Raw genomic sequence first — 17,077 nt, 5'->3', positions numbered from 1 at the left:
GTGGTCTAACCAACATTTTGTACAACTCCAGCATAACCTTCCTGCTCTTAAACTGTATGCCTAGGCTAACATGCCTTCTTAGCCACTTCATCCGCCTGCCCTGCTACTTTAAGGGACCGGTGTATATACACACCAAGGTCCTTCTGATTCTTGATACTTCCCAGGGTCCTGCCGTTTATCATGTATTTCCTTGCCTTCGGTGCCCTGCCAAGTGCATCATCTCACACTTATCCGGATTGAATTCCATTTGCCACTGATCAGCCTGTCTGTATCCTCCTGTAATCAAAGGCTATCCTCACAGTCAGTAGTGAGGAAAATTCTAGAATCCTTATCAAAGATTTTATAGAAGAGCACTCAGAAAACAGTGGCAGGATTGGGCAGAGTCAGCATGGATTTATGAAAGGGAAATCATGCTTGACAAATCTACTGGAATGCTTCGATGGATGTAACTAGTAGAATTGTTGAAGGGGAGCCAATAGATGTGGTGAATTCGGACTTTCAGAAGGGTTTTGACAAAGTCCCGCATAAAAGATTAGCGTGTAAAATTAAAGCGCATAGGATTGAGGATAGTCTAGTGAGATGGATAGGAAACTGGTTGGCAGACAGGAAACAAAGAGTAGGAATTAACGGGTCTTCTTCTAATTGGCAGGCAGTGACCAGTGGGTTACCGAAGGGATCGGTGCAAGGCCCCAGCTATTCACAATATATATTAATGATTTAGATGAGGGAACAGAATGTTACATCCCCAAAATTGCAGGTGACACCTAGTTGGGTGGGAGGGCAAGCTGTGGGGAGGATGCAGAGATCCTTCAGTGTGATTTGGACAAGTTGAGTGAGTGGGCAAATGAATGGCAGATGCAGTATAAATGCGAGGTTATCCACTTTGGTAGCAAAAACAAGGCGGCAGACTATTATCTGAATGGCCACAAATTAAAAGAGGGGAACGTGCACGAGACCTGGGTGTCCTTGTTTACCAGTCACTGAAGGTAAGAATGCAGGTGCAGCAGGCGGTAAAGAGGGCAAATGGTATGCTGGCCTTCATTGCGAGAGAATTTGAGTACAGGAGTAGGGATGTATTGCTGCAATTATGTAGGGCCTTGACGAGGCCACACCTGGAATATTGTGTGCAGTTTTGGTTTCCTTATCTGAGGAAGGATGTTCTAGCTATAGAGGGAGTGCAGCGAAGGTTTGCCAGAATGATTCCTGAGATGTCAGTATTAACGTACGAGGAGAGATTGAATTGGCTAGGTTTACATTCGCTGAAGTTTAGAAGAAAATGTCACGGTAGCACAGTAGTTAGCACTGTTGCTTCACAGCGCCAGGGTCCCAGGTTCGATTCCCAGCTTGGGTCACTGTCTGTGCAGAGTCTGCACGATCTCCCTGTGTCTGCGTGGGTTTCCTCCAGGTGCTCCGGTTTCCTCTCACAAGTGCCAAAAGATGTGCTTGTTAGGTGAATTGGACATTCTGAATTCTTCCTCAGTGTACCCAAACAGGTGCCTGAGTGTGGCGACTAGGGGATTTTCACAGTAACTTCATTGCGGTGTTAATATAAGCCTACTTGTGACAATAATAAAGATTATTATTATTAGAATGAAGGGGGATCTCATGGAATCCTATAAAATTCTAATAGGGTTGATGCAGGAAGGATGTTCCCCATGGTGGGGGTGTCCAGAACCAGGGGTCACAGTCTGAGGATACGGGGGTGGACCATTTAGGACAGAGATGAGGAGAGATTTCTTCACCCAAGAGAGTGGTGAGTCTGGTAATTCGTTACCACAAGAAGTAGTTGAGTCCAAAACATTGTATGGTTTCAAGAAGCAGTTAGTTTTAGCACTTCGGGCGATGATGATCAAAGAATATGGGGGAAAGCGGGATTAGGCTATTGAGTTGGATGATCAGCCATGATCATAATGAATGGCGGAGCGTGCTTGAAAGGCTGAATGGCCTCCCCTGCTCCTATTTTTTCTATATTTCTATGTTTCTCCTCACTATTTACCACCCCACCAATTTTCGTATCATCCACGAACTTACTGATGAATGCTCCGATATTCATATCTACATCGTTTATATAAAGCACAAACAGCAAGGGCCCCAACACTGATCCCTGCAGGACCCCACTGGACATAGGGCTTCCAGTCAGAAAAACACCCTATGACCATCACCCTCTGCTTCCTGTCACTCAGCCAATTCGGAATCCAATTTGCCAAATATCCTCAAATCACATGGGCTCTCACCTTTGCTATAGTCTCCCATGTGGGGCTCAAAGACGAGATAAACTCACTTAGAAGGCACATATTGATCAAAGATAGCCTGGTTTTGTTAAGGGAAGACGTCTTATTAACTTAATAGAATACTTTGAGGAAGTAACAAGGAGGATTGATAAGGGTAATTGAGTTAGGGCTAATTTTAATAAAGTAAAACAGGATCTGTCTAAAGTTAACTGGAAGCAGTTATATGTAGGAAAATCTACAAGACAACAGTACAATTTATTCAAAAAGGAAATAGAGAGCATACAGGGCCAACATGTTCCCATGATTAGTGTCAAGGGATATGCAGGGTCGGATAACAAAAAAAAAGGGAGGCTTATGCCAGATACCGAGGGCTCAAAACAATGAAAGCCCTGGAGGAATATAGAAAGTGCAGGGAGTTACTGAGTTACTTAAGAAAGCAATTAGGTGAGCGAAGAGTGGGCATGTAAAAGCACTGGTGGGTAAAATAAAGGAAAATCCAAATGTGTTTTATAAGTATATTAGGGGAAGGAGGTTGACTATGGTAAGAGTAGGGCCCATTAGGGACCATCGTAGCAGTTTGTGTGTGGAACCGGAAGATATAGGTGCAGTTTTAAATGAGTACTTTGCATCTGCGTTCACTAGAGAGAAGAGTGATTTAGGTATAGAAATCATGGAGGTACATTGTGATTTACTTGAGCAATTTAACATTGAGAGGGAGGAGGTATCAACAGTTTTAATGAGCCTAAAAGTGGATAAATACCAGAAGCTAGATGTGATACATCCCAGATTGTGTGGAAGGCAAGGAAGGAGATTGCAGTTGCTCTTACAAAACATTTCCACGCCCACATTCATGGGCAGCACGGTAGCATAGTGGTTCGCACAATTGCTTCACAGCTCCAGGATCCCAGGTTCGATTCCGGCTTGGGTCACGGTCTGTGCGGAGTCTGCACATCCTCCCCGTGTCTGCGTGGGTTTCCTCCGGGTGCTCCGGTTTCCTCCCACAGTCCAAAGATGTGCAGGTTAGGTGGATTGGCCATGATAAATTGCCCTTGGTGTCCAAAATTGCCCTTAGTGTTGGGTTGGGTTGTGGGGATAGGGTGGAGGTGTTGACCTTGGGTAGGGTGCTCTTTCCAAGAGCCGGTGCAGACTCGATGGGCCGAATGGCCTCCTTCTGCACTGTAAATTCAATGATAATCTATGATTTCAAATCTTCTCTGGCCACAGGATAGGTGCCAGAGAACTGGAGGTCAGCTAACGTGGACAGCTATTATTCAAGGAGAGAAGTAGGGACGAACCAGGAAATTTCAGGCAAGCGAGTCTAATTTCACTGTTGGGAAACTACTGAAAATAATTCTGAGGGACAGAATTAATCTCCACTTGGAGAGGCAAGGATTAATGAAGGATAGTCAGGATGGCTTTGTCAAAGGGAGGTAAGGGGCGAAATTCTCCCCCAACGGCGCGATGTCCGCTGACTGGCGCCAAAAACGGCGCCAATCAGACGGGCATCGCGCCGGCCCAAAGGTGCGGAATGCTCCGCATCTTTGGGGGCCGAGCCCCAACATTGAGGGGCTAGGCCGACGCCGGAGGGATTTCCGCCCCGCCAGCTGGCGGAAATGGCGTTTGTTGCCCCGCCAGCTGGCGCGGAAATGGGGCGCATGCGCGGGAGCATCAGCGACCGCTGACAGTTTCCCGCGCAGGCGCAGTGGGGAGAGTCTCTTCCGCCTCTGCCATGGTGGAGACCGTGGCAGAGGCGGAAGGGAAAGAGTGCCCCCACGGCACAGGCCCGCCCGCGGATAGGTGGGCCCCGATCGCGGGCCAGGCCACCGTGGGGGCACCCCCCGGGGTCAGATCGCCTCGCGCCCCCCCCAGGACCCCGGAGCCCGCCCACGCTGCCTGGTCCCGCCGGTAAATACCAGCTTTGATTTATGCCGGCGGGACAGGCAATTTCTGGGCGGGACTTCGGGTCATCCAGGCCGGAGAGTTGAGCGAGGGGTCCCGCCAACCGGCGCGGCCTGATTCCCGCCCCCGCCCAATCTCCAGTACCGGAGACTTCGGCGGGGGCAGGGGCAGGATTCATGGCGGCCAACGGCCATTCTCCGACCCGGCGGGGGGTCGGAGAATGACGCCCCATGTCTTACAAATTTGATTGAATTTTTTCAGGCGGTGTCAAGGTATGTAGGTGAGGGTAGTGTGGTTGATGTAGTCTACATTACATGGGCTTTAGTGAGGCTTTTGACAAGGTCCACATGGGAGACTGATGAAGGAGTTCTGAGCCCATAGAATCCAGAGCAATTTGGCACTAACTTAGTTGTAGGAGGCAGAGGGCGATGGTTGAAGGTTGTTTTTCTGACTGGAAACCTGTCCAGTGATGTTTTGCAGAGATGATCTAGATGTGACTGTAGGAGGTATGATAAGTAAATTTGCAGATGACCAAAAATTGGTGGAGTTGTAAATAGTGAGGAGCAAGGTTTAGATTACAAGACAATATAGATGGGCTGGTTAGATGGGCAGAAGATTGGTAAGTGGAATTTAACCATGAAAGTGTGAGGTAATGCATTTGGGAAAACCAACAAGGCAAGGGACCCTACTGTGGACCCTAGGAAGTACAGGGGATTAAAAGGATTTTCCTTTAAAATTGTCGACAGATCTTTGAAGATAGCAGGACAGGTGGATAAGGTGGCTAAGGCCTATGGGATTCTTGCCTTTATTAACTGAGGCAGTGAATATAAAAGAGCAGGGAGGTTATGTTGGAGCTGTAGAAAATGCTGGTTAGGCCCCAGCTGGAGTACTGAGTACAGTTCTGGTCACCACATTATAGAATGGAAGTGATTGCACTGGAGAGGGTGCAGAGGAGATTCACCAAGATGTTGCCTGGGCTGGATAGTTTCAGCTATAACAAGAGACTGGATAGACTGGGGTTGTTATCCCTGGAGCAGAGAAGGCCGAGGGGGGACCAGATTGAGAGACATAAATAGGGTGGATAGGAAGGTACTTTTCCCCTTATTGGAGGAGTCAATAACAAAGATTTAAGGTAATGGGCAGGAGGTTTAGAGATGTGAGGAAAACGTTTTTCACCCAGAGGGTGGTTGGAATCTGGAACTCACTGCCTGAAAGGATTTTAGAGGCGGAACCCTCACAAATTTTAAGTATTTAGACGAGTGCTTGAAATGCCATTGCATACAAGTGCTGGAAAACAGGATTAGAATAGTTCAGTGCTTGATAGTAGGCATGGACGCATTAGGCTCAAGGGCCTCTTTCCCTGCTGTAAAGCTCTATGACTCTAGTGCAATGAATATTGTCTACATGGATTTCAGTAAGGCATTTAACAAGGGCCCACATGGCAGACTGGTCAGAAAACTGGGATTGCATAGAAGACAGGGGACCTCTGTAGGTTGGATCCAATATTGTCTCAGTGACAGGAAACAAGAGGGTAAAATGGTCAATGGATGCATTTGCGAATTGAAAACAATTTCCTGTGCTTCCACAGGGCTCAGTGTTGGGGCCCTTGCTGATGGTTGTACATGTTAATGATGGTTGTACATGTTAATGATTTAGACTTGAATGTTGGTGGCATGACTTAGATATTTCTAGATAGGGCGGCACATGGCACAATGGTGAGCATTGCTGCCTACAGCGCTGAGGATCCGGGTTCGATTCCCAGCCCTGGGTCACAGTCCGTGTGGAGTTTGTATACTCTCCCCGTGCCTGCGTGGGTTTCATCCCCACATCCTAAAGATGTGCAGGGTAGGTAGATTGGTCACGTTAAATTGCCTCTTAATTGGAAAAATAAACAATTGGGTACTCTAAATTTAATAAAAAGATATTTCTAGATGACACAAAAATTGACAATGTAGTTTTTTAAAATTTAGAGTATCCAATTCATTTTTTCCAATTAAGGGGCAATTTAGTGTGCCCAATCCACCCAGCCAGCCCATCTTTGGGTTGTGGGGACGAAACCCACGCAAACAAGGGGAGAATGTGCAAACTCCACACGGACAGTGACCCAGAGCCGGGATCAAACCTGGGACCTCGGCGCCGTGAGGCAGCAGTGCTTGCCACTGCGCCACCATGCTGCCCCATTGGCAACGTAGTTGATAGAGCAAAGGATAGTTGTCGACTCCAGCATGGATTAGTTGAGTAGACAGAGAAGTGGCAAATGTAATTCAATCTGGAAAAGTGTGATGTAATGCATTTGGGGAGATCAAACAAAGCAAGGGAATACTCAATAAACAGGAAGACATTGCGAGGAATTGAGGAAGAGAGGCACCTTGGAATGCATGTCCACAGACCCTTAAATGGCGGCAGGACAGGTGGACAGGGTGATCAAGAAAGCACTTGGAATGCTTTCCTTTATTGGGCAAGGTATTGAATACAAAAGCAGGGATGTACTGATGGAACTGTATAAAATATTGGCTAGGCCACAGCTGGAGTTTTGCATACAGTCGATCACCATATTACAGGATGGATTTGATTGTTCTGGAGAAAGTGCAGAGGAATTTACAAGAATGTCGTCAAGGCTCGAAAATTGCAGCTATGGGGATGGATTGGGTTGCTTTCCTTAGAACAGACAAGTCTAAAGGGTGACCTCATTGAGGTGTACAAAATTATGAGGGGCTAAACAGGGTCGACAGGAAAGACTTGTTTTCTTTAGCTGAGGGGTCAACCATTAGGGGGCATAAATTTAAGGTGATTGGTAGAAGGATTACAGGGGACACAAGGAAATACTTTTTCACCTAGAGGGTTGAAGCTGAAATGCTCAACTCATGTAAAAGGAACCTGGATCTGTAACTGAAGTGCTGTAACCTGCAAGGATATGGGCCAGGTGCTAGAAAATGGTATTAAAATAAGTAGCTCGTTTCTTTTTTTCCGCTTTTATGGCCAGTACATTGGGCAGAAATGGCCTATTTCTGAACCATAGAAAAGAGTCTTGGGTGCTCTAGCAATACCGGTCAGGGGTGAGGAGGAGAAGCCAGTGCTGTGAGCCACACTAGGGGTGGGATTCTCCGACCCCCCGCCGGGTCGGAGAATCGCCGGGGGCTGGCGTGAATCCCGCCCCCGCCGGTTGCCGAATTCTCCGGCACCGGATATTCGGCGGGGGCGGGAATCGCGCTGCGCCGGTTGGCGGGCCCACCCCCCGGCGATTCTCCGGCCCGGATGGGCCGAAGTCCCGCTGCTGGAATGCCTGTCCCGCCGGCGAGAATCAAACCACCTCTCTTACCGGCGGAACAAGGCGGCGTGGGCAGGCTCCGGGGTCCTGGGGGGCGATCTGGCCCCGGGGGGGTGCCCCCACGGTGGCCTGGCCCCGATTGGGGCACACCGGTCCACGGGCAGGCCTGTGCCGTGGGGGCACTCTTTTCCTTCCGCCTTCGCCATGGTCTCCACCATGGCGGAGGCAGAAGAGACCCCCTCGACTGCGCATGCGCGGGGATGCCGTGAGCGGCCGCTGACGCTCCCGCACATGCGCCCCCCCGGCAAAGTCAGTTTCGCGCCAGCTGGCGGGGCACCAAAGGCCTTTCCCGCCAGCTGGCGGGGCGGAAATCAGTCCGGCGCGGGCCTAGCCCCTCAAGGTGAGGGCTCGGCCCCTCAAGATGCGGAGACTTCTGCACCTTTGGGGCGGCGCGATGCCAGACTGATTCGCGACGTTTTTGGCGCCGGTCGGCGGACATCGCGCCGATTGCGGAGAATCACGCCCTAGGAGTAGGACAGCTAGAAGTAGACTGAAGCGAGGGGGTTTCCACAGAGGAGGACAATAGAGAAAACAGTGAAGGGTTTCATGATCAATGATATCAAACTTGCTAGACAGATAATGGAAGACTGGAAAGGATAATGCATAATTGGATTTTGTTTGTTTGGAGGTTGGAGAATACTGTAGGTGCAGGTATTCAACAATTTCAGGTAATTCCCACTCTTCAGTAAATACCTCAAGCCATACAATTTCCGATCAAAACTTCCTAAACTGCAACGGTCTCATGTAATCATTACAGCAAAAGCTTGAAGCACTCAATAAATCAAATTCTCTACATTAGACAAACAAATATACATGCATACATGCAATTATTTCATTCAGGGAAGAACATTTTGTCGACACAAAGGTGAGATTAGAGAAGACTTGTACTGAAAAATCATAAAAGCAATAGTGTAAGGAAACTCAACACTTTGATCTGGCCCCAGGGGGGGGGGGGATCTGGCCCTGGGGGGTGCCCCCACGGTGGCCTGGCCCGCGATCGGGGGCCACCGATCCGCAGGCGGGCCTGTGCCATGGGGGCACTCTTTCCTTCAGCACCGGCTGCTGTGGACCTCCGCCATGGCCGGTGCGGAGATGAACCTCCCCTGCGCATGCGCTGGGTTGACGCCAGCACACGCTGGCGCTCCCGCGCACGTGCCAACTCGCGCCGGCCGGCGGAGGCCCTTTGGCACCGGTTGCCGTGGTGCCAATCCCGCCGGCGCCGGCCTAGCCCCTGAAGGTGCGGAGGATTCCACACCTTCTGGGCGGCCCAACGCCGGAGTGGTTCACGCCACGCCTCGGCGCCTGGACTGCCCGCCCCGCTGGGTAGGGGAGAATCCCGCCCAAAGTCTTTTAACAATGGCGTTTTTTGATTAAACCAAAGGAAAACTGGTAACATTGTTCATTTGGTGAATAAATCTGCTATGTCTTGATTCACAAAAGCTGAAAGGCCGAAGTACGGAACACCAGAGGATCTTGCCAAAAGTGTTTCTTCTGCTACAAAACGTGGTCATATTAACCAAAATTGAGCAATACTAGTAAGATAAAATTATATTCTGTATTACTTTATTGTACGTGTTATGATCTTTGGCCAGGCCCCCAAGTTGTTGGTAAGATCTGGTTCATGGTCAGTAACGTTTTGTTCAAAATAGGCCAAGTTTGCGATTTAAGTGAATAAGTGACAAGATTCCATGGGCTTTGAGCAAATAAAAATAAACTTTACAATACAAGGTCAGAAAGATAAAACAATTTACAATATATACCTTATACTAAACATACAAGGTTAATATGAGGTACATGTAAATCAACAGGCAAACTGTGGTCAAACAGACCACTCTGCACAATAAATGGCAGACGCTACCAAGACAAATTCCATGAGTTTCTTAACAACCTGCCCAGATGTCAGTAAGTACTGAGAGTCAATCAATCTCACTGAAACATTCTCTCTCACAAGGGATTCAAAACTTCAACTTCAAAGATATCACCTTGGAATTCTCACCAAATGTCACTCCAAGTCGGACAGGGTCAATGAGAGCCCATCTCATAAGGTTTCAACCTGTCTCCTGAGATTCCGCCCCCCTGAATTCCCAAGAACTCAAGCACCAACTTGAGTACAATTTGAGCTCTTCAGCCGTATTGAGTAGAACTACTGCTCCAAAGGGGTACTTTTGCCCCAGTGGCCCTCAGCATGGGGGTCACCAACCTTCAGCTGCCTACTTCCCTCAATAGGTCTGCTCCCTGCAGCCCTTTTCCGGTTTGGAGCCAACTTATCTGCGTTTCTCTTTAACTGAATTAGAATATTTTGCTGTCCCCCCTTTGGGATCTCTCCCTCCCCTGCCTGGGACCGTTCTTCTTAATGGCCCTCTACTCTTGGCCACCCGCCTGTGTTTTTGCATAGTTTTTTCTTCTGACACTGGCTGAGGCATACTGGACCTGAAGAACCCCAAAATGCTGATCTCTGCATATGCAGCCTTCTGCAACCGCGCCCCCCCCCCCCTCCCCCACAGTCTACGCATATGCAAAAGCTTGGAGGTTCATTGGGAGTTGAAATTCCCAACCTCCACTCTCAACACCAAGGTAAGTTTGGTTTTCGTGGTGGTGTGCCCCCCAACCAGGCTGATCACCTGGAATGTCAGTGGACTAAATGGGCCAGTCAAAATGGCACGTGTGTTCGTGCACTTGCAGGCTCTAAAGGCGGACGTAATTATGTTGCAGGAGACACATTTGAAAGTGTCTGACCAGACTAGGCTAAGGAAGGACTGGACCAGCCAGGTCTTCCACTCGGGCTTGGACTCTGTCAAGGGGGGTAGCAATTATGATCAATAAGCGGGATCAATTTTAGGCAGAGGGCGTAATTGCAGACAGCGGGGGCAGATTCCTTATGGTAAGGGGCAAGCTGGAGGGGTGGAGAGTGGTGCTGGTGAACATATATGGTCCAAACTGGGACGACGCTGACTTTATTAAAAGAATGTTGGGGAAGTTCCCAGACCTAGACTCACGCAAGTTGATGATGGGGAGGGACTTTAATATGGTCCTCGACCCGGGGCGAGACCAGTCATGTCCCAGAACGGGTAGGCTCCCAGCAATGGCAAGGGAGCTGAAGGGGTTCATGGAGCAAATGGGGGCAGTGGACCCATGGAGAGCCAGACAGCCGACAGGAAGGGGCTACTCGTTCTACTCGTATGTTCATAAAGTATACTCTAGGACTGATTTCTTTATTTTGAAGTCTTACAATTTCTTTATTTTGAGCAGGGACTGTGTAGGGGAGGTAAAGAATATGGAATACTCGGCAATCACTATTTCGGACCATGCCCCACATTGGGTGGACCTGCAGGTTGGTGGGGCGAATTATCAATGCCCGCAATGGAGGTTAGACCTAGGATTATTGTTGGAGGAGGGGATACGTGAGAGACTGCGGAAGTGTATGCAAAATTACTTGCAGGTGAACGATACGGGGGAGGTTTCAGCAGCGACCTTGTGGGAGACGCTGAAGGCAGTAGTGAGGGGGGAGCTGATCTCAATTCGAGCTCACAGGGATAGGGCGGACAGAGCAGAAATGGATAGATGCTTAAGGAGATTCACCAGATAGACGAAGAGCATGCGGGGTCCCCGGGGGAAGACCTACTCAGGGAAAGATGGAGACTGCAGGCGGAACTGGGGGTGCTATCCATGTGCAGGGCCGTGGAACAACTTAGGAAGGCAAGGGGAGTGGTGTTTGAGCATGGGGAGAAGGCCAGCAGATTGCTAGCGCAGCAACTCAGGAAGAGGGAGGCGGCCAGGGAAATAAGTAGAGTGGTGGACGGGAAGGGGAGCAGAGTGGAGGACCCGTCAGGACTGAATAATGTATTTCAGGACTTTTATAGTAAGTTTTACACTTCAGAACCCCTGGAGGAGACGGAGGGGATGAAACGGTTCCTGGACGGACTAACCTTCCCAAAAGTAGGCGGGGGACTTGCAGGTGAACGATATGAAAGGACAGGCTGGGAGTCCCGATTAGAGCGGAGAAGGTACTCGGGGGCCTAAAGGCCATGCAGTCGAGGAAGGCCCCATGACCGGATGGATACCCAGTAGAGTTTTACAAAAACTTCTCAGAGATAGTGGGACCGGTCCTGACTAGGGTTTTTAATGAGGCGAGGGACAGAGGGAACCTGCCTCCGACGGTGTCGCAAGCCACCATCTCGCTGATATTAAAGCGGGACAAGGACCCGGGATCCTGCGGGTCATACAGGCCAATCTCCCTGATCAATGTGGACACCAAGCTCCTGGCGATTAGAATTGAGGCCTGCGTACCGGAGGTGATTGGGGACGACCGAACAGGGCTAGTGAAAGGCAGGCAGCTGACAGCCAAATTGAGAAGATTGCTTAATGTGATTATGATGTCCCTGACGGGCAAGGAGGTGGAGGTAGTGGTGGCAATGGCCGCTGAGAAGGCCTTCGACTGGGTGGAGTCGGACTAGACAGGGATGCCCACTCTCCCCGTTGCTGTTCCCGCTGGCCATAGAACCGTTGGCGATTACGCTGAGAGGTGCAAAGGGGTTGAAGGGAATGAGAGGTTGAGCACAGGGTCTATCTCTATGCGGATGACCTGCTCCTGTATGTGCCGGGCCCACTGGCCGGGATGGAAAATATGCTGGAAACATTGAGGAAGTTTGGCCGGTTCTCAGGGTACAATTAAATATGGCCAAGAGTGAGATGTTTGTGGTGCAGGCAAGGGGCCAGGAGAATAGACTGAAGAAGCTGCCATTTAGGCTGGTGGAGGAAAGTTTCCGGTACTTGGGGATACAGGTGGCACAAGACTGGGGCAGGTTACATAAGTTAAATTTGACTAGAGTGGTGGAACAAATGAAGAGGGAGTTTCGGAGATGGGATGCACTCTAGCTGTCACTTGCGGGGAGGGTGCAGACGGTAAAGATGACAATCCTCCCTAGATTCCTGTTCATCTTCCAGTGCCTCCCGATCTTTAACCCACGGTCCTTCTTCAAAAGGACCGGCAAAATCATCATGGGCTTTGTCTGGGTGGGAAAATCCCCACGGGTGAGGAAGGCGATGCTTGAAAGGAGCCACAGCGAGGGGGGGGGCTTGCATTGCCGAATCTCATCAACTACTATTGGGCGCTAACATAGCCATGATAAGGAAGTGGATGGTGGGTACGGGGTCTATCTGGGAGCGGGTGGAGGCAGCTTTGTGCAGGGGCACCACTTTGGCAGCCCTGGTCACAGCTCCCCTACTGCTTGCGCCGGCCAGGTATTACACCAGCCCGGTAGTGGGGTGGCCATGTGGATTTGGGGCCAGTGGAGAAAGCATGCAGGGGAAGTGGGTGCGTCGGTCTGGGTTCCAATTTGTGATAACCATCGGTTCGCCCCCGGGAACATGAATGGAGGGTTTCGGACATGGTGGCAGGCAGGGGTGAGCAATGTGTTCCTGGAGGGGAACTTTGCGAGTTTGAGGGAGTTGGAGGAGAAAGCTGGGCTGGAAAGGGGAAATGACTTTAGGTACTTACAGGTACGGGACTTTGTACGCAGACAGGGCCCATCCTTCCCACGCCTCCCGCCAATAGGGATCCAGGGCAGAATAGTCTCTAGACGAGAAGGAGGAGAAGGTAGAGTCTCGGATATTTACAAGGTGCTCATGAAGGGGGAAGAGTCCCAAACGGAGGAACTGAAACTCAAAAGGGAGGAGGAGTTCTGCGGGGTGATGGAGGACGAGGTATGGGCGGAAGCCCTGAGTAGGGTAAACTCAACCGCAACATGTGCCAGGCTCAGCCTGATTCAGTTTAAGGTCGTTCCGGGCCCACATGACGGTGGCTCGGATGAGCAAATTCTTTGGGGCAGAGGACAAGTGCGCTAGATGCACGGGAGGACCAGCGAACCACGTTCACATGTTTTGGGCATGCCCTAAGCTTAGGGGGCACTGGGAGGGATTTGCGGGGGTCAAACAAGGGTGGTGATGAGTCCAGAGGTGGCAATTTTCGGGGTTTTGGAAGACCCGGGAGTCCAGGGGGAGAAAGAGGCCGATGTTCTGGCCTTTGCTTCCCTGATAGCCCGGCGGCGAATACTGCTGGCATGGAGGGACTCAAAACCCCCAGAGACCGAACTATGGCTTTCGGACATGTCAAGTTTTCTGGGTATGGAAAAAATCAAGTTCGTCTTGAGGGGATCTGTATTGGGGTTCGCCCGAAGATGGCAACTATTCATCAACTTCTTTGCGGGAGAGTGAACATCAGGAGAGGGGGGGGGGGTATTAGAGTACAGTAGGAGGGATAAATAGGCGGGTAGTGTCCATGGGAGAGGAGCGGGTATGTGCATTATGGTTTGGTTGAAGTGTTGGTTTTTCGCTGATGTTTGCATATTTCTGTAATCTGTAACTGTTTACAATGCCAGAAAATACCTCAATAAAATTGTTCGTTAAAAAAAAAGTTTGGTTTTCGTAACAACTGAATAAATTGTAATAACGACAGAATTTATAAAATACTCTTTGGTAAAACTACCAATCTAGTTTTGTTACCAACATCAGCAATAACATCAATTCACTGGTGGTGTTAAGGGCATGACAACTTCAGAGAACACAATGTGCTGCACCATACATCTGAACCAGAAAAAACAAATGAACTCCCAATAATATTTCAGATAATTAATCACATATAAATATTTTACAGGCAGGATTTTAAGCTTGCAACTCTAACTATGCTGGAATCAACAAAACTCTTTTCACCGTATAGTTAGCTAGATACTACTATCAGTGCTCGACAGACATCTTACCTTTGCCGATAAGTTAATTACTGATTAAATTATTTCTAAGGACACTGGCATCTCTTACTTTCTTTTCCTTTCTCTTTATTTTTTAGCAGCAGTAATTTTTGTTCTCTGTGTTGTTTCTCCATCTCTTGTTCCTGACGATGCTGCTCCAGTTTACGTTGCTGTTCCAAAATTTCTTGTTGGTGCTTCAATGCAAGCAAGTCCTGTTGATGCTTAAAAAACACAAAGGAAGAGTAAGCAGCTGCCTACATGTCACCCATCTGATAGCTGAACCCTTCCCTGCATTCCCAAGTCCATTGTAATTGCAAAATGCATGACAGCTTTTACTTTTCAGCTAACATACGGAGATGAGCGACCTGTTTCAGACAGGCATCCTTTCGTAATATGCAAATGGGAGTCCACTTATGTACAATGTACACTCTGCCTATTTGTATTAACACTGAGAAACACTGAATATGTCAGGAAAGAATAATGACCATTCGCAGATGGGAAGTTATTTCTGCTCGTCAATTTTTGGTTCAGTAATACAGTTGTCAATGGACTGTATTAGAGCATTTCAACTGACAACAATGAGCTACAGGGAAAACAAAGTCTACAGATAATGTCCCTTATGTTTTCACATAGGCAACCTGCCAGGTTGGTTACCTGTGCCCTGTTGTGAATTTTCTAATGAAGAGAATCCCATAGATATGGCAACTACAATAATATTGGCGGGATGGGCATGGTTAGGAATTTGGATTAGTTTGGGCGATCCAATCAGCAATGCATTTGCCAGCTCTTAGCTCAGTCTAAAGTAAACATATTGTTTAAAAAGATTATTTTCTGTACTAAAAATGTAGCCAAACCATGCATATTCCTCTATCCTAGTTACCCTGAGTAGGTGGGAGTGGGATTTCTGTCAGAGCGACTAGTCTTTAAGGTGCTCTCGATGGTGTTGGGAGTATATTTCTAACAGTGGAATATGTCTAAGTTAGGATGATGCATAACTTGGAGGTAAACTTACAAATATTGCCATGCCCATCACTTTATTTCTCTGGTTCTCAATGGTAAAGCTTATGGGACTACAGTGCTGTTGCAATAAGTTGTTATCCTATAGATAGTGCACACTATAACTATGATGGGCAGTTGTTGCAGCACGTGGACATTGACCAAATTCAATTAATTGGACTGCAGTTTTGGATGATGCCACACTTCAAGTGTTCTTGTGCGTGCTTCAATCTAGGAGTTTCAGCGGGAGCGGAGTACAGAGGCTGCTGGTGGGTGAGTATTGAAGTTTAAAATAACTTACCTTGCAGGAGCATCTCTTGGAGTTTCAGCGGGAGCGGAGTGCGGGGGCTGCTGGTGGGTGAGTATTGAAGTTTAAAATAACTTACCTTGCAGGAGCATCTCTTGGAGTTTCAGCGGGAGCGGAGTACAGAGGCTGCTGGTGGGTGAGTATTGAAGTTTAAAATAACTTACCTTGCAGGAGCATCTCTTGGAGTTTCAGCGGGAGCGGAGTGCGGGGGCTGCTGGTGGGTGAGTATTTAAGTAAACACTTACCTGGTCCCGTTTCTGTTCCTCTTTGCTGCTGTTGTATTTTTATTTTTTATTTTATTTTTTAAGGCGGGAACAGGAAGTTCGACCCGCGGACTTCTGGGAAGTCCCTCACCAATAAATTCTGGTGGAGAGGAAACCCGAGACACTACACGTATAGTGTCTCCCACCCGCCCTCCTCCTCTAACCTAATAATAAAACCCATTGGTGTGAGGTAAGTACCATATTGTATTATTATTATTATTTTTAAAAAATTTAGTTGTTAGCCAGATCTTGGTTGAAAGTTAGAGGGATGGCAGGGAAGGGAGTGCAATGTTCCTCCTGCAGGATGTTTGAGGTGAGAGATGCCGTTAGTGTCCCTGCTGATTTTACCTGCAGGAAGTGCTGCCATCTCCAGCTCCTCCAAGACCGAGTTAGGGAACTGGAGCTGGAGTTGGAAGAACTTCGGATCATTTGGGAGGCAGATAGCAGCTTCAGGGAATTAGTTACACCAAAGATTGGAGATAGATGGGTAACTGTAAGAGGGACTGGGAAGAAGCAGTCAGTGCAGGGATCCCCTGCGGTCGTTCCCCTGAGAAACAAGTATACCGCTTTGGATACTTGTGGGGGGGGGGGGACTTACCAGGGGTAAGCCATGGGGTACGGGCCTCTGGCACGGAGTCTGTCCCTGTTGCTCAGAAGGGAAGGGGGGAGAGGAGCAGAGCATTAGTAATTGGGGACTCGATAGTCAGGGGCACAGATAGGAGATTTTGTGGGAGCGTGAGAGACTCACGTTTGGTATGTTGCCTCCCAGGTGCAAGGGTACGTGATGTCTCGGATCGTGTTTTCCGGGTCCTTAAGGGGGAGGGGGAGCAGCCCCAAGTCGTGGTCCACATTGGCACTAAGGACATAGGTAGGAAAGGGGACAAGGATGTCAGGCAGGCTTTCAGGGAGCTAGGATGGAAGCTCAGAACTAGAACAAACAGAGTTGTTATCTCTGGGTTGTTGCCCGTGCCACGTGATAATGAGATGAGGAATAGGGAGAGAGAGCAATTAAACACGTGGCTACAGGGATGGTGCAGGCGGGAGGGATTCAGATTTCTGGATAATTGGGGCTCTTTCTGGGGAAGGTGGGACCTCTACAGACAGGATGGTCTACATCTGAACCTGAGGGGCACAAATATCCTGGGGGGGAGATTTGTTAGTGCTCTTTGGGGGGGTTTAAACTAAGGGAGCAGGGGCATGGGAACCTGGATTGTAGTTTTAGGGTACGGGAGAATGAGAGTATAGAGGTCAGGAGCACAGATTTGACGTCGCAGGAGGGGGCCAGTGTTCAGGTAGGTGGTTTGAAGTGT

General features: G+C 48.9%; 1 protein-coding gene across 11 annotated transcripts in view; it reads right to left on the bottom strand.

Moving 5' to 3' along the window:
* Positions 1-17,077, bottom strand: part of hdac4 (histone deacetylase 4) — a 780,143-nt gene that overhangs the window by 323,449 nt on the left and 439,617 nt on the right. For all 11 annotated transcript variants that reach the window (XM_072481039.1, XM_072481057.1, XM_072481031.1 and 8 more), the window contains one exon: positions 14,272-14,422. In XM_072481039.1, the coding sequence (XP_072337140.1) occupies positions 14,272-14,422 (151 nt within the window). The remainder of the gene's footprint in view (positions 1-14,271; positions 14,423-17,077) is intronic.

The sequence above is a fragment of the Scyliorhinus torazame genome, chromosome 2 (genome assembly GCF_047496885.1).
Source record: "Scyliorhinus torazame isolate Kashiwa2021f chromosome 2, sScyTor2.1, whole genome shotgun sequence".
NCBI classification, from domain to species: Eukaryota; Metazoa; Chordata; class Chondrichthyes; order Carcharhiniformes; family Scyliorhinidae; genus Scyliorhinus; species Scyliorhinus torazame.
The sequence above is the reverse complement of the archived record's forward strand: the minus strand, read 5'-3'. Positions and strand labels throughout refer to the sequence as shown.